Source organism: Camelus bactrianus, chromosome 5, assembly GCF_048773025.1.
Source record: "Camelus bactrianus isolate YW-2024 breed Bactrian camel chromosome 5, ASM4877302v1, whole genome shotgun sequence".
Taxonomy (NCBI): Eukaryota; Metazoa; Chordata; class Mammalia; order Artiodactyla; family Camelidae; genus Camelus; species Camelus bactrianus.
In genome coordinates this window covers 37,902,247-37,919,721 of record NC_133543.1, presented here as the reverse complement: position 1 = coordinate 37,919,721, position 17,475 = coordinate 37,902,247, and the positions used below count along the sequence as shown (strand labels likewise).

Below are 17,475 nucleotides of genomic sequence, written 5' to 3'. Positions count from 1 at the left end.
TCTCCAAGGAGCTCACAGCCTAGAATTCAGGAGGTGTGGTGTTTGGGAGTTAATATGGGACAGCAGTTCAGTTTTTGAATTGCATGATAGTTCTCATTAAAATTTCTTTAAATCTAAATCAGGAAGTCTTATTTATTGGACTCCAAGCCAAATTTTGTTGTGGTACTGCTTTCTGGATAACTGGGAGTTTTGGTAAAGCTCAAAAATTAACAGCTAAGTTCATCTGGCATGAAAATCTGGGGCTGAGTGGTTTTATTATAACTATGAATTACAAAAGGAAGACACTTTTGACACACTCTACCCTCAAATATCAGGGACTGTCTGTGAGTTTTCAATGAACTATGTCCCTGAATTCAATAAGTGAAAGGAGGAATTGATACTTCTATCCCCCATCTTTCCTGTTGGGTAAATTGACACTCTACTGAAAGATTTGAAGACAGCTATTAAGCACCCAAAAAGGGCCTGGTCAAGATATTTTTAAAATGACCACTACCACTTAATTTTCTGCCTTATTTGTCAATTCCTAAGTTTTGCTTGTCTTATTTTCTTTTTTTTTCCCCTCTCCTAGCAAAAATACAAGGAAGACTATGAAAATAAAATCAAAGGCAAATGGAGTGAGACACCTTGCTTTGAAGTTGCAACCGCCAGAATGAACACTGCTAACATTAGCACAGTAAGTCAGAAGGGATCGCTGGATGTCCTTGGATTGAGAGGGTGACCTTTTCCTTTATGACTTCTAACCACTTACTGCTCCAGAAATGGCACCAGAACATTTGAGTCCAGGCACCTCTTCTTGGGGGCAAGACCTGTGTAGGGTTCTGATTTAGAAAGAAATCCTACAATCTTTCTTTCCTTTTGAGAAATATTGTTTTGATTGGATTTCATTATTCTTGCCTCAGTTTTCATAGGAACAATATGGTTTCAAAGTCAGTACAGGTGAAAGGGGCCCTTTTTAATTTATTCTGTACCTGGGCACTCAAATGTTACATTTTTAAAACTGATTAGTTTCTTCCCAGATTCTCCTCTTTTTCTTTTAAGTTCTCTGCCTCTGGCCTTTGATAGCTACTGCTTTGAAATTGTCCTCAGCCCATTATAATTGCTCCAAATCTCTGTTAAGTTACTCATAGTTTTTGTGTTGGCATCACTTTCTATGATTGCATCCTAATCTGTGGAAGCTAAGAGAAGCATGGCTTTGGGTAACATCTCCAAGTGGCCTCTGTCCTCCCATATAAAACCTTTGCATAGTTTGTTCCCACAGCATCTCTCCAGCATGTTTCATGTCTTACAGAGGAAATACCAGGAAGACTTTGAGACTATGAAGGACCGGATCTACTTCATGCAGACTGAAACACCCGAGTACAAAGTGAATAAGCAAGCTGGGGTGGCAGCTAGCAAGGTATGGGGACAGTCTCTCATTTATCTTAATGATCTTAGTGTGGGTGAATTTCTTACGACTCTTGCTTTTGTATATAATGGGGAAAAAAAATAAGGTTCTTGGGGGAACAATAAGAAAATATTTGGGATTGTAATAGGGCTACCAAATTTTTTTTTTAAATGCTGCATAGGAGAATTCACAACACTCAATTGCTATCTTTGCATTTCATAGACCAAAGGACCTTTTGATACCTAGAAGTAAAAAGGACAAGAGAACTTCTCAAGAAAAGACAATTGGCAGGCTTATGTGACTATAGACACTCCTATACTTAAAACTACCATTATTTTTCTCTTTTCCTACTAATTGGTGAAAATCTAATTACAGACAAGATATACGAATTCATGAATTTGCTCATATACTCTACAGAATAACTTTGGTAAACAATCTACTCCTTGGCATTCTAAAGCACTAGAAAGAGCAATAAGTTCAGAGCCAGCCAGACTTGATTCTAACCCTGGCCTTGGGTCTGCTGGAGGAGTGAAAGAAGGAAGATCACATCACTTAGGAAGCTGTTTCAGGATCCAGATGCCAGACAGTGACGTTTTTGGCCAGGAAGGTAGTACAGAAAGTGATGAGAAGTATTTTAAAAGTCAAGCCAACAAGATTTGCTGATGGGATGGATGTGGGATAGGAGAGAAAAATTTTGGTCTAAGTAACCAGATGGATGGGGTTTTCCTTTATCAAGATAGGGAAGACATTGGAAGGAGTAGATAATTTTTTTTTTTTTGGAAGGGAGACCTGAGCTCAGCTTCAGACATGTAAGATTTGAAATGCGTTTGAGACATCCAAGTGGAAATGTCCAGTGGGCATTTGATTATATAAGTCTGAAGTTTCAGGGGAGGCATCTAGGAAGGTTGTATATACTTGGGGGTCAGTAGCATATAAATCATATTTAATATAAGACTGGAGGCCATCAAGGGAGCAAGTGTAGACAGAAAACTCTACAGACTGAACTCTGGAGTGCTTTCATGGGAAGACATCAGTGAGATGAGGCAGGAGCAAAGTTAGGAGAGAGTGATGTCTTGGGAAGTAGGGGAAGGGGAAGGCAGCGATCAACTGTGTCAAATGTTTCTGAAGTAGGTTTATCAGTGTGTGGTCTCTGGTGAACCTAACAAGATTGTATCTGGTTGAATCTGCTTAGAGAGGGTTCATGAGTGAACGAAATGAGAGAAATAGAAGATTATAAGGATATTGGACTCCTTCAAAATATTTTCCTAAAAAGAAAAGAAAAAGGAATAGTAGCTGATGGATAAGTAGATGAAGAGGGGATTTCTGTAAGGTAGGAGACAAAAACACAATGTTTCTAAGCTGATAGAAGAGCCATCCAGTGTAGAGGGAAAATGTGATGATGCTGGAGAGCGGGATGGGTGACTAGAGCGTTGTCCTGGGGTAGGTGGAAGAGGAAGGGACCTGGTGCTTAAGAGGAGGGAATGGCTTCCCCAGAAACAGGAGAGGAGGCTGCAGGTGCAGGTGGGGGGATGGTAGGGTTTGTGGAATTCCCTTTCTGGTTGTTTCTATTACTCAAGGAAGGAGATGATTCTATAAGATAGAGAAGTCATCTATATTCTCTGTTTTTGTGCAGAATCCCCTGAGTCCTCTAGGCTATAGAGGGTGGTGCCTCTGTGTTTCAGTTGTGTATCTCCCATCTTTGGATATCAAGCTGATTGTATTTGTTTTCTGAGGTTTTTAAATGTTGGAAGATTATCTAGGATTCCCTGAACTTGTCTATGTTCTAAGGTTACATTGCTTGAGCAAATAAATGGCTGGCACTGGGGCTCACAGTCAGGACTATGATCAGTTTCTTATTTTCCTCCCTTTGGACATGCTCCTGAAGGGGGCTTTGGGGACCTCCCTTAAAGCTTCTGTCATAGCTGGAACTGAAGGTGCAAAGTGGGGAGAGCAGAAGGAAAAGGTGAGGTTGCCACCATTCACCTTGCTCCCAACCCCTTACTCCTCCCCTCACGTGTCCATTAAATACATGTGTGCTCATGCACACAGTCACAGGTGAGGCATAAAAGGGTAGATTGATGATGCTTCTGGCATTTTTCTTTAAAAACATGTTGGCAGATAGGCAGCTGGAGGTTCTGGAGCAGCAGGTACCTAGGACATGATGTACTGTCATTATTGTGATGTGCAGCTTAGTCTCCTTCATTATTTCTCTTTATCTCTGAGGGCAGGGACCATGTGTGACTCTTTCTTGTATCTCTTCCAGAGCCAGGCACATAACTGATGCCTTATGGATATTTTTGAATGAATAAGTGAATGGGTAGAAAATGTATCCTGAAAATGTATGCAGTTTCCCTGCTGCTGTTATGAGTTACTATGAATATTTTGTTTATAAAATGTCAAGCTGCCATTTTTCTAAAGAGAAAATTGATTTGTGGAGCTATGTCATAGTGTCCGTAATAGAGACAAGAGCAAAAATAATCTGGAGAATTCCTTTATCACTTTATTTCACTCCTACAGGTAAAATATAAAGAAGACTATGAAAAGAATAAAGCAAAAGCAGATTATAATGTACTTCCTGCTACAGAGAACCCACTGCTCAAGCAGCTGAAGGCAGCAGGAGATGCCCTGAGTGATGTAAGTATATTCTTGTCAAAAGTGGTTTTTTTTTCACCTTAGCTGCAAGAGAGATGAAACTTCTCTCCTAAAATGACTGAATGCAAATATAACTTTGAAAATACTTTAAGGCTGTGGTGTAGCAGTTTCCCTGGAACTGTCTAACCACTTGAAGGCATTAGTGCCTCTGAGTACGATATGTGTCCATGGGGCAGGTGGCGGGAGTTGTGGACTGAGTTCAATGGGCAGGAAAGTCCTCATTTGCTTACACGCTCCAGGTGCCTATGCCTTTGTGTGGGCCAAGAGTACATCATAGGAGTTATGTTGTGATTCTGACAGAGGCAGAAGGAGACCTTGAAAGGGGAGGAGAGAGAGAAGCAGCTACTTAGTACCTTGCCCTTGTGTTCTTCAAGCCTGCTGCAGGGAAAAGAAGATGTCCTGTGTTTCACAACTTCTCTTCCCGACCTCTGCCATTTTCTCTGTAGGTCTTGGCCTCAGAAACTATCATGTGCAGACAGCAGAACGTCAAAGATTTCTTCACAGAAATTTCTACTTGTGGAATATTAAGAGCTTGGCTAATCCATTAGGTTTAAAATAGATGAGATAAGTGAGAACTGGGCCTGGCATTAAAAGACCAACAGCTCAAGACCACTTTGACTTTGTGTATAAAGAGAGTGAATGTGAGATCAGTTGAGTTTTTCTCTTTTGGTTAGGTAGTATTAAGTTTTCCAACTTTTGAGGTTTATATGTAGCTTCCTGTATAGCTTGGTTATCGTTTCTTTGTCCCTTGAATTAAGCCAGTGCTGTAGAAATATGTACCTGTGATTGAGGAGTGGGGTGAGTGGGTGGCAGGGGAGCAGCACTGTAGATGGAACTGTCCAAATAGCTCTGCTGGGAAATCAAGGCAAAGCACATGTCCTGCTTCCTAAATGAAGGGCATCTTTATCAAACACATAAAAGCCCAAGTTCAAATCCCTTTTGTTGAAAAAGACAACAATATAAAAATACTAAAAATGAATAGCACCACCTACACTTTCAAAGCCAAACATGAAAAAATGACAGTGATCCGCTTCAACAGTTTTGGGTTTAAAATCCAGTAGTTGTTACAGTTAAAGATGAAACCCAGCAGAGAGTGAGAGTTAGTAGGCTCTGGTATGGTATACACCTTATTTTTAAGGTATACTGTCTGTTCTTATAATAAGGGATTTTTCCTGGGTAGAAGGAAGAAGAGAGTGTGTGTATTTCTCAGTGTGTACCAGACATTTTCCATGAAGGTTTGTTTTAAAAAAAACAATGAAGAAATTGCTGTTGCTCATAATATTCCTGTTTGTCAGGGCACCATTAGTGAGGGAAGAGTGTGTGAGCTGGGAGGTGGAGAAGGCAGCGATTCAGAAATACACAAGAACCTCTATGGCTCAGGGCTTGGTCTGAGGCTGCATGTTGGTTTCTTAGTCTTCGGAGAATATTAAAAACTAAGGCTTTACAATAATTGCTAAGAGGAAAGTTTATCATTCATGACACCCCAATGTTTGGTTGTCAGTTTTAAAATGGTTGATGGGTAACATCTTTTTTCTTCTTCTGTTTAACATTGGAAAATACGAGTGTATATAATCAGCGTGGGAGTGACAGGAATCTACTTTAACTGATTTTTTTTTTCTTTGACAGAAACTATACAAAGAAAACTATGAAAAGACAAAGGCAAAGAGCGTAAATTACTGCGAGACCCCCAAGTTTAAGCTTGATACAGTTCTGCAGAACTTCAGTAGTGATGTAAGCCATCCCACGGTCATTCCTTCTGTTAAAGCAAAGACCAATCGTTTAGCCATTAAATAAACAAAATATGTTTTGTCTTTCAGACTAAATATAAAGATTCCTACTTAAAGAATATTTTGGGACATTACGTGGGCAGCTATGAGGATCCATATCATACGCACTGCATGAAAGTCGCAGCTCAAAACAGTGATGTAAGTTCTAAGGCAGTTGTTTGACTTCGCAGATGACCCATTTTCTGGGCATGAATATGGTGGTTGCATCCTTATGTCTGATTACTTTTCCTCATAGAAAAACTACAAAGCAGAATATGAAGAGGACCGAGGCAAAGGCTTCTTCCCCCAGACCATAACTCAAGAATATGAAGCAATCAAAAAACTAGATCAGTGTAAAGATGTAAGTCTTGTATAAACTGTTACCGTTACTGCCTTCCATGGCCTCTCGTGGTCAAGACGTGTTTAAAATTTTGACACTTTTACAAACAAATTCAAGCAAGGAGATTGTAAGAAAAACAATTCTATTTTGTAGTAGACATGCATTTTTTTCCCTTGTTGTCACCCACACATTTCAAGTGCTAATTCTAGCTCATTTTCCCAAAGAAAAGTAATCAGAAATCTGAAGATACGGGGAAGTTTCCTGTATAGACGTCAGAGCATCTCTCAAGGAAACTGCAGGCTAATTGGGGAGGTTGGGGGGAATGTGTTTTATTTACTGCAAGTTTCTTTTCATTGGAGGGGTGGGGTTCTGCTTGCTTGGCCTGTAGGCCAACTTGGATTTGACAAGCCATGCTACTAAACCTGATTTCCTTTCCCCTCACAGCACACCTACAAAGTCCATCCAGATAAGACAAAATTCACTCAAGTTACCGACTCTCCTGTTCTGGTACAAGCCCAAGTCAATACCAAACAGCTGAGTGATGTAAGTTCCCCTAAATATCCAAGAATCCAGTTATGAGGGATAACATACCATAACTCTATACGTGAAATCCAGGGACTTGTCACATTTATGCAAAAGGCTACATAAGTTCTAACAAGATACCTGTTACTGGTAGAATTTGTAATCACCAAAAGTGCTTTCCTATTTAGTAACTGTGCATCTTCTTGGGTGGATAACAATCATAGTGGAAGAATTCTGCAAGGGAAACTCATGTAGCTTAATGTACTAGGAAGAACATGAGTTTTCGGGTCAGGCAAAACTGGATTCAAATTCCATCTCTGTCATTTATGACCTGGGGGCCTAGGCAAGTTGTTTAACCTCTCATACCTCATCGTTCCCTTTTATAATTCGTGGTGGTTTTGAAGATTAAGTGAAAGGAGATATGTACGTGGTACATGTACTGGCCCCGAGCAGGTATTCAGTAGATGGGATTTCTCTCTCCCTCTCTCTCAAATAAATTTTTGGGAAATACAGTCTTTGAGATATGCTTTATCATATGAGTTTTAAGTGTGAATCTCCAAACTTGTGTTGAACTAAAAAAAAAAAAAAAAGAAGAAAAGAAAAGTAACCTCAGTGATTTATGGCCAGAAATGGTGATCCACGAACAATAATGTATGTGAGGGGAGGTAACCAGATTTGCTAGGAAAGATTCCCCAGTGAGTGAGCATTGACCACAGAAAGTAAGAAAATCTGTCACTCTCAGAACCTATGGGACCAACTGTGACATGCTTCTACGGAAGCATGGAGAGGAGAGCTTTTGTGTATGAAAGCACCACCTCCTTCCATTAGGGTCCTGCCACGGTGACAGATGTGGTAACAGCTGTCACCTCTCCACCACACAAGTGTCGGTACTGCAAGGGACCCCGCCCCCTCTGGATTTTTCTTTTGATCTTAACAACTTTGTCAGTTGTTGTTTAACCAAATGTATTTTACATTTTATCTTATGAAATGTACCACACAAAATTTTTTTTTGGGGGGGGTTGGATTTCAAAACAATTCTTCTGAATTGAGAGCTAATTGACTCATTTTTCTCTCTCTGTCTTTCTCAGCTAAATTACAAAGCAAAACATGAAAATGAAAAGTTCAAGTGCCATATACCTCCAGATACTCCTGCCCTTATCCAGCACAGAATCAACGCCTATAACCTGAGTGATGTGAGTTCCTCATGCACTATGCCATATGATACACTGACAACTGTGCCTTTATTTTTGGATTGCCTCATTGAATAAATATTTCAGCGTTAAAGATGGGAATAACAGTTAACATCTGTATCATGTTCCTATGCCTCTTCCAGGGTAACTTTGGACTCGCTTTATAAAATACGTGTAGCAAACTTATAAGTAACTTCGTACGGTGGGACAATCTTAATACATTCTAACCAGCCCTCAAAATACCACCGCTCATGCATGTTAAATTGCAAATCTTAACCTTAGCTCTTTTAGGCATATATTCTTTTATACTATACTGCAATTAATTCTCCTTCAGAAGTTGATATGTTTAGATACAATTTCATTTCATTTATTCCCCAGGCTGATAGTGCCCCTTATTTCACACCAATGATGCTTATTTCTACACGTAAGAGAACTTGCACTAAGGAAGATGTAGAGTACTCAGAAGGCATAAGGCCTGGTGTCCATTGCTATCTTTCATTTCCAATTTAATATTATAGAAACATCAGAATACCTTTCAGGATTTCAGTTTCTTGACAGCAATTCTGTAGATAAGTACTAAGATTATCCAATATCAATGAATATTGTAATAATTCATGAAATAATGTTTTCAGAGGACTTTGAGATCAAATAAAAATGATGCCTTTGTACTAAATAAAAAGTATATTACAGAATATTTGTGCCATTCTATAGTATATAGTATTAGGAATCAAATATTAGTAAGATAACTAGAATTAAGTTAATTTAATGAAATATCCTAATGGGGAGTAGAGAAGCTTAATCTTGGAGAATTAGAAATTCAGCTCAAGGAGAATTCTCTGAAATATGCATGATTTCTTAAACAATGAAATGGTCTATTTATTTTCTGTTAGGACAAGGTACTGAATCACCCTTTAGTCTTTAAATTGTCATAACATGCATATCACTTACCCATTCCTGTGCTGAAATTTTTTTTCCAGAATATTTATAAGCATGACTGGGAGAAGACCAAAGCTAAGAAGTTCAACATTAAAGTGGACGCCATTCCCCTGCTGGCAGCCAAAGCCAACACAAAGAACACTAGTGATGTGAGTGTGGCCTGGGCACCTGGGCAGGGGGACCCGAGCGATGCTTCCTGATGAGTGGGATCTGGCACGTGTGATGTCTTTGCAGGTGATGTACAAGAAAGGCTATGAGAAAAGCAAAGGGAAGATGATTGGAGCCCTCAGCATTAATGATGATCCCAAGATGCTGCACTCTTTGAAGACGGCCAAAAACCAGAGTGATGTGAGTGCTTTTGTGACTCTGTCTTGTTTTCAGATGCAGCCATACTTACTGTTTAATCTATGCTTGGATGGGACGTCAGCCTAAATGAAATCTCAGATTGAGGATGACAAATCAAACATGAAAGCCTAGTGGTAAAGCATGATTAACTTCCTCATTCTTATGACGTCTCAGTACTTTGAGACACCAGAGAACACTGTAAGCTTCCCTTAACCCCTTAATGCCTTCTGTTTAATTAGAGGGAAAATTACACTAGCAATATCACTTTTATTGTTTTTCCTAGAAATGGGCTCAATATCTCAGTATGTCTACACGCCTATTAATTCCATGCCATGACCTGACTTAAGATACTTTGTAAAAATACATACAGAAAAATAAAAGGCAAAAAGTGGGAAAACGAGGCTATAGACAAAGTAGGAAAAACTTGATGAAGCATAACCTCAAAAGCAAAGTACTGTAAGGATTTTATAAAATATTGATCTCATTTTAAAGACTTTAAAATAATTAAAATACTTGTTAAAATAAAACAAAACTCTTTGCAAAAATTGATTTTCTAATTCAGAGCAAAAAAAGAAATACTCTCTATTCTGTATCATTTATAAATATTCCTTTCTTTATTGAGTATATTTTTGAATTTATTTATGGAAGAATTGAATGTAAAGAAATATATGATACACACAGTAAAACAGAAAAACCATTTTTTGTGTATTATTGTTATAAAATAAAATATTAGGTCTTAATGATAAAAACCAGCTTCCAGAGGTGTTTAAAATGTGTTTTCATCCAGTGCTGAGCTGAATACTTTTATACAACTGTGCCCAAGTATCTAAGCTCTGCCTTATACCTTTTGCAGTATTTCACACCAGCTCTTAAAAAAAATCATTTTCCTTCAAACATGTTCAAGTGGAAAAAGTTATTTTAGGACAAAAATTTGGTTAGGCAGAACCATTGGTGACCTCTGATTTATTCTTGCGGAGAAATATTAGGGTAAGTCACATAAACGTATTTATGGTTTCTAGCAGACTGGATCATACAAGAAATGAGCCTCTATCATATTCATTCTGCTTTTTTTCTTGGTAGAAAATGAATGCTGGAAAAATAGAAAATTTGCCCTTTCAGTTAAAGAATAGCAATGACATGAAAGGCTTCTAGTCTGTGAAATATATTCTTTTATTTTCTTCATTTAATTTTCTTTTTCCTTTGACAGAGATTATACAGGGAAAACTATGAGAAGACGAAGGCAAAGAGCATGAATTACTGTGAGACCCCCAAATATCAACTTGATACTCTGCTGAAGAAGTTCAGTGAGGTTTGAGAGGCCACAGTTACCTCTGGGGTTTGAGGGCTTTCCTACAATTTGACAAATAACTGTCAATTTGAGTTATGTATGTTTTCTTTTTCAGGCTAAATATAAGGATTCATATGTACAGGATGTTTTGGGACATTATATAGGCAGCTTTGAAGACCCATATCAAATACACTGCATGAAAGTTTCAGCTCAAAACAGTGATGTAAGTTTGGAGACAGTTGTTCATGCTTCTCGGTGACATTGTCTGGGGGCGATAACAGTCATGATATGTTTCTGTTGTTCCTCATTACAGAAAAGTTACAAAGCAGAATATGAAGAAGATAAAGGGAAATGCTATTTCCCTCAGACAATAACTCAAGAATATGAAGCAATCAAGAAGCTAGACCAGTGTAAAGATGTAAGTCAGCTTGTGAATTCTTGCTATTGGGTTTGGGATTTTTGTGCCATCTAGTGGTAAATTTAGCAGGAGTTTAAATGTTAGCATCTAATGGTTAGCAGATATTAAAATTTAAATGTTATTTTTTGGGTAGAATTGGGGAACACAAAAATTACTGTGAAGAAGCCTATTTGCTACAAATAATTCCAGGTTTTATAAATCTTTATTTCCACTGATTTATATTTACATGGCTTTAGGGGAATGAGGGGACATGTTGATTTGTAAGAGGTAAGTGTTCATGCATTTAACAAATTTACCTAAGGGGCAAGCATGTACCAGGCACTGTCCTTGGTGCTGAGAAAGAATAGGGGACAAGTTGGGCTACCCCTTGTGAAGCGTGCATTTGAGAGGGAGAGACAGACAATAAACAAAGAGCACAGAAACAAGGAAGGTATCAGGCAATGATAAGAAACTAATGTAGAATGATGCTGCAAAATAAAAATGGGATGACCTGGGAGAGAGAGACTGGATCAGTACCGGAGACTGGGTGGTTGAGGAAGGTCTAAGTCAGCAATATATAGCCTTGCCAAGATCCAGGGAAGAGCAGCGGGAAGAACAGCCTAAGAAGAGACAAGCTCAGCATGTAAGGACTTGAAAGGATGAGGTGACTGAAACTGGGGTGGGGAAGGAAGGAGGGACAGTAGTAAGAGGTAAAATGGTAGGAGATGAAGGAGGGGATGGATTCTGTCCAGAATTGAATCTAAGTCCAGTGGAGATCCATTGGAGGGCTTTGGCAGGAGGAAGTTTAATCTGGTTGCTGAATTGCAGCAGGGAGACCAGTTTAGAAGCAACTTCAGGAGAGAGAGATTAAGAAAGAGAGGAAGTGAGGACATATCATTCAAGTTTTCAGGAACAAGACAAACTATTTTTGGTTGGAAACTTTACATGCTATTCTGTATGTGAACAAGAATATAAAGATACATTATGAAATTTCATTAACGAACATCTTTTCTAGCATACCTACAAAGTTCATCCAGATAAGACCAAATTCACAGCCGTCACTGATACTCCTGTACTGTTGCAAGCCCAGCTCAACACGAAACAGCTTAGTGATGTAAGTGCCCTGATTAATGCAAGTGTGGGTGACCCAGAATGCTTTGCTTATTTGAGACGTAAGCATTTATATATTTCATCCTCATGGGCTCATCTATCATTCCAATAATGTCACTTTTCAAGATTTACTCAATAAAATGCAAATGAAGCTGCTAGATTGAATTGTAGCCTCAGGAGAAATGGAGTTAGACAATAGTAAAAAAATAATAATGCTTCAATAACTCATTGGTTTTTAGTGGGAATTTGCTCATTAGGATCTGTCACATACCAAAAATAATGCATACTAAAACTTCACGGCAACTTAAAGAACAACAACAGAAATACCCACTTGGCCAGGTAACAACGCAAGCTTTTCCCATCCCTGAGTTTGCTAACAAAGACTTTACAGAAAGAAAAAGAGCCCAGAAACAAGAAAGATGGCAGGCAATCATAAGAAAACTAATATTGGATGATGATACAGAACTAAAATCAGATGATGTAGGAGAAAGTTAGGCACTTTGGATTAAGTGGTCAAGGAAGGTCAAAATAGAAGGGTCCAGCCAGGCAGCAGTGCTTCACAAATATTCATGTGTGTGTGAATCACCCAGTCACCCTGTGAAAACGCAGGCTGTGGTTCAGTAGGCCAAGGGACCAATGGTCTGACTGGTAAGTTCCCAGGTGACACTGAGGTGCTGATTGGTAGACCCCACTTTGAGCAGCAAGGTGCAAACACAGCTAAATCCTGAGGAGTAGCACATGCTTCTCAAGACAGGGAAATGGAATATTCCACTTGCCCTATTATAAAATGAGTTTTAATAGCACTAATTAGCTCATGTGCAGCTGGTAAAGGAGAGAGCAGCATCAGTATAGTCCAGAAGACACAGTGGTTCTATGCAACATGTTAATATTTTGTGCCCAGATAAAGGACAGCTAAACATTAACATCACTGCCCCACCTGAACTTGGCAAGCTGCAGAGGAATGGGGTGCCCAGGCACCAACCGCTCTTCTCATTGGCCTGGTGGGCTCTGTTTTGGAGATGCTTAATGCACAGTTCTCAATCTTGTGCATTTGCCTTTAACTCCAAAATTCAACAGCCTCATTCCCTCTTTACACTTTCTTCCTTCCTCCTAATGTCACTTTTTAAAAATTTCAAATGAAGTCTTGTATTTTATATCTTTAGTAAGAATTTATCTATCTTCTTAACTGTGCTAGCATTTTATCTAGAATTATTATTGTTTTTGTCAGTGCTCTGATTACATAGATTCTGAGTGTTCGTGCTCTCAAGGCATATCCTAGGGGACAGTGAGACTCCCGTGTATACATCATGGCAGCATTTACGAAATAACAGCCCACAGTTTGTTTATACCACAGTCCATGAAAGAGGGAGTGAGTCTGGCCTCCATGCAGGATTTTGACTGGATTGATGATTTCTTTGAAGCATTTTCTAATAATGACTTAGCTATATACACTCTCCTGTGTAAACGCTAGGAAATCCCTGTCTTGAACTGTTTGGCTATCCTTTACTGTTTTTCAGGTGAATTACAAGGCAAAACATGAAGGTGAGAAGTTCAAGTGCAACATACCAGCAGATGCTCCACAGTTTATACAACACAGAGTCAATGCCTATAACCTGAGCGATGTGAGTACCAGAGCCACAGAAACCCATGTCGATATATGCATGCAGAGGAAATGTTGTGGGTGCTTTAAAAAGACCAAATTAGGAGTTATGCAAATAAACAACCTTTGAGATTGTTAGCAGAGCATTAAGTGGAGCGTCTAAGGCCTAAATTCTCTTAAGGCTCTTAGGTAGCCATCAGATATCATTCCCCACAGTCTCTGTTACAGTGAGAAACATTCTTTCAATCATCATGCTCCCTGCCCCTTCCCACATATGCTGATCCTTAAAGTTTTACAAGATCTCTCACATGTAAATGTTATACTTCACTTTCTGCACATGGTTGTCGTTTTATATTATCCTTTGTACATCAAGATAGCAGAGTCTTTAGAAAGTTCCCAGAACATTGGAAAGGAATATATTACACTTTTGTGGTGGATGGGGAGAAGCTGGATGATACATAAACCAATAGCTACACTACTATTTGGTAAATATATTATTTATAGGTAAAATAAGTCTCCGTATACAGGTTCTCAGTCTGTTTTTAAATTTTTACTGAGTTCATCTGTGTTAGATGTTGTTCTTACCATTTTCATGCTGAAATTTTCCTGTCCAGAATATTTATAAGCATGACTGGGAGAAGACCAAAGCTAAGAAGTTCAACATTAAAGTGGACGCCATTCCCCTGCTGGCAGCCAAAGCCAACACAAAGAACACTAGTGATGTGAGTGTGGCCTGGGCACCTGGGCAGGGGGACCCGAGCGATGCTTCCTGATGAGTGGGATCTGGCACGTGTGATGTCTTTGCAGGTGATGTACAAGAAAGGCTATGAGAAAAGCAAAGGGAAGATGATTGGAGCCCTCAGCATTAATGATGATCCCAAGATGCTGCACTCTTTGAAGACGGCCAAAAACCAGAGTGATGTGAGTGCTTTTGTGACTCTGTCTTGTTTTCAAGACTATGTTCTAGTTAACACACCCAAGGATAGTGATGGGAAAGGGTTCCGTATCCATGGGCTCTCTCAGGTTCACAACAACAAGCAGCTGAGAAGAACTTTAGACGTAGACTGATTCCCAGGCTCTTGCACCTCTCATGATTGAGGAGGGAAATTAATGATTTGTATTTGATCTCCATTTCACTTTGAAAAACCTGTATGTTCATATTTAATAGAACATTGATTGTAATTCTCAATACCTTTTGGAAAAGATCAAGGCATTTTGATATTTTCTAATTGAAAAATAACTTTTAAAATTATAATACACTGGAATTTGACACAACATTGTAAAATGACTATAACTCAGTAAAAAAAAATTTTTTTAAAAAATGTATTTTGGAAGAAAATCATGAGTCAGAGATAAAAATCTAAGTTTAGCTAACATTACTCTTTATTGACTTTAGTAATTAATATTGGCCTAGGTCCAAGAAAAATATTTCATTGATTTTAGGCCCCTTTGAGAATCTGATAGATTTGGACCATCCCTTTAGAAAAATGGACTTTTTAAAATGACTTTTGCCTGACTTTCAGAGAATTCATGGATTCCCTAAGGATTATCTTTGGTCCATCTCCTTCCAGTTAAATATATTAGAAGGAAGATTACATTCTCTAGGAAAGCTAAAAGATCAGACTATTTGCAAAAGGAATTTGTACAGGAGATTTATGATACACACTTATACTTGCTAGCTTGGGTCACTGTCTTTAGTTCTTACGTGATTACAGGGAGATCTAATGGGTTTAGAAGTTTCCTAAAGGCACTGGGTCTGAATTCTTCTCTCTGTTAGGGTAATTGGTGAGCAGACATGATGAAGCTGGGACTTTGACCTAATTAGCATCCTGTCTAACCATTCCAGAAAACCAGCCAATGAAAGTGCCTTCCGAGGCTCAGTCAGGACATTTGGTTTATAAGAACACTGTACACAGGGGCAGCTTTTCTCCTTTGAGGTCTTATAACTGCTCCAATCTGAAGCTTCTTTTAAACTGTTACTAAAAATAAACTTAGTATGAAAAAACCTTTGGGATTCTCAGTGGGGCTTATCTGTTGTCAAAAGTAGAATAGTCTGGTTGAAAAATCAGTAACTATTAATTTAAAGATGACTTTAGAAACCTCAAGAAGTCAAGTGTACAGCTCTACTTATGAAGTAGTCATTTTACAAAATCAGAAGTATGAAATGATTGTCATATGATATTTGACAATTTAAAAAGTACTTTAGTGGAAAAACTCTTCAAAAGTTAGATTGCCTTAGTAGGAATAATACTAGTCAGTGGTCTTTGAAAAACCTTGTTTTAAAACAAAATAATAACTGGCTGAAGCAGAAGCTGTGGCCCATTCCTGATATCTGACAGTTCCTCTTTGATCTAAGAAAAGATTTTAGAAGATCTGTCCATATATGACTAGGGGCGGAGGAGCTTCAGTGATGTGGAATATATGATCAAATTTTAGGAAATAAATAACAAATCAGATGTTTGGGTTTGTTTCTCTAACTCATATTTATTGTCTATGAGAGATCTCTGTTCTTTTCTGGAAACCCATTGAAGATTCATGCTAATAAATGATAATGATCTATTCACAGCATGAATATCGTAAAGACTATGAAAAGTCAAAAACTATCTACACGGCACCTCTTGATATGCTCCAAGTCACTCAAGCTAAGAAATCTCAGGCAATTGCCAGTGACGTGGACTATAAACACCCCTTACACAGTTATAGCTACCCTCCTGACAGCGTCAACGTGGACCTTGCCAAGAAGGCTTATGCACTGCAGAGTGATGTGAGTAGTCAGACTTTCTCTATTTCCTCTTTTTAAGGTAGAAACTGAAAAGAATTTCTTCTTTTTTTTTAATGGACGTACTGGGGATTGAACCCAGGACCTTATGCATTCTAAGCATGTGCTCTACCACTGAGCTATACCCCCCACCCTCCAAAAAGGATTTCTAAGCTGAGTGATATTTTTGGCAATTCTCAGAAATGTCTGCATTGTCATCTGTATGTAGTAAGTATGTAATGGAATAATGATCCTTGGGGTCTATAAGTGCTTACTATTTAGAGTTAGAGAGACCTGGGTCTGGCAGGCACACCATCACTGTTTCCTTTTGGGAAAGTTATCAGTGTTGCTGAGTTTAGAGTCCTCATTGTAAAATTGGAATAAAACAAAAGAATTGTTTTGAGTATTTAAATGCATTCAAAATACTCTTAGCACGGTGCCAGGCCCCGGTGAATTCTCAAAACCATGGTGATGTTATCATTATCACCACTATCATAATCATCACTATCATAATCACCACATTCATCGTTATCAGTATTTTTTGTATAGATTGCTATCTTATCCAAAAATAAAATGTCCTATTATTTAAAGCTGGGGTTTACAATAGCTGGGTTTTTTCTGCAGATCAGAACATCCTTGGGCATGTCAATTTATCTGAGCTACACAATTGAACACTTTATCCTAATAATTCTGTTTTTTTCAAATGATAAAATACATATAACATAAAATTTGCCATCTTTACCATTTTTAAGTGGACAGTTCAGTAGTAGTTAATTCCATTCACAATGTTGTGCAACCAACCTCCAGAAATTTTTCATCTTGTAAAGCTGAAAACTCGGTACACATTAAGCAACTGCCCATTTCTTTTTCCTCTTTACTTTTTGTCTCTGAGTTGGACTACTCTAAAGACCTCATATAAATGGAATCATACAGTGTTTTTCTTTTTGTGACTGGCTTATTTCACTTAGCATAATGTCCTCAAGGTTCATCCATGTTGTAGTGTGTGTCAGAGTTTCCTTCCTTTTTGTGGCTGAGTAATATTCCATTGTATGTGTCTACCACTTTTGGTTTATCCATTTATCTGTCAGTGGACATTTGGGTTGCTTCCATCTTTTGGCTATTGTGAATAATGCTACAATGAACATGGGTGTATGAATATCTTTGGGACCCTGCTTTCAATTCTTTTG

At 38.5% G+C, this 17,475-nt stretch overlaps 1 protein-coding gene and 1 non-coding gene across 35 annotated transcripts in view; one reads left to right on the top strand and one right to left on the bottom strand.

The window, feature by feature from the left end:
* Positions 1 to 17,475, top strand: part of NEB (nebulin) — a 215,969-nt gene that overhangs the window by 21,674 nt on the left and 176,820 nt on the right. For all 34 annotated transcript variants that reach the window (XM_074363636.1, XM_074363662.1, XM_074363660.1 and 31 more), the window contains exons 11-28: positions 569 to 673; positions 1,289 to 1,396; positions 3,902 to 4,018; positions 5,663 to 5,767; positions 5,854 to 5,961; positions 6,059 to 6,163; positions 6,587 to 6,685; positions 7,753 to 7,857; positions 8,832 to 8,939; positions 9,025 to 9,138; positions 10,343 to 10,444; positions 10,539 to 10,646; positions 10,737 to 10,841; positions 11,836 to 11,934; positions 13,448 to 13,552; positions 14,145 to 14,252; positions 14,338 to 14,451; positions 16,097 to 16,294. In XM_074363636.1, the coding sequence (XP_074219737.1) occupies positions 569 to 673; positions 1,289 to 1,396; positions 3,902 to 4,018; positions 5,663 to 5,767; positions 5,854 to 5,961; positions 6,059 to 6,163; positions 6,587 to 6,685; positions 7,753 to 7,857; positions 8,832 to 8,939; positions 9,025 to 9,138; positions 10,343 to 10,444; positions 10,539 to 10,646; positions 10,737 to 10,841; positions 11,836 to 11,934; positions 13,448 to 13,552; positions 14,145 to 14,252; positions 14,338 to 14,451; positions 16,097 to 16,294 (2,013 nt within the window). The remainder of the gene's footprint in view (positions 1 to 568; positions 674 to 1,288; positions 1,397 to 3,901; positions 4,019 to 5,662; positions 5,768 to 5,853; positions 5,962 to 6,058; positions 6,164 to 6,586; positions 6,686 to 7,752; positions 7,858 to 8,831; positions 8,940 to 9,024; positions 9,139 to 10,342; positions 10,445 to 10,538; positions 10,647 to 10,736; positions 10,842 to 11,835; positions 11,935 to 13,447; positions 13,553 to 14,144; positions 14,253 to 14,337; positions 14,452 to 16,096; positions 16,295 to 17,475) is intronic.
* TRNAS-AGA (transfer RNA serine (anticodon AGA)) lies at positions 16,367 to 16,438 on the bottom strand. Its single transcript has one exon. It is a non-coding gene; the product is annotated as a tRNA-Ser (tRNA).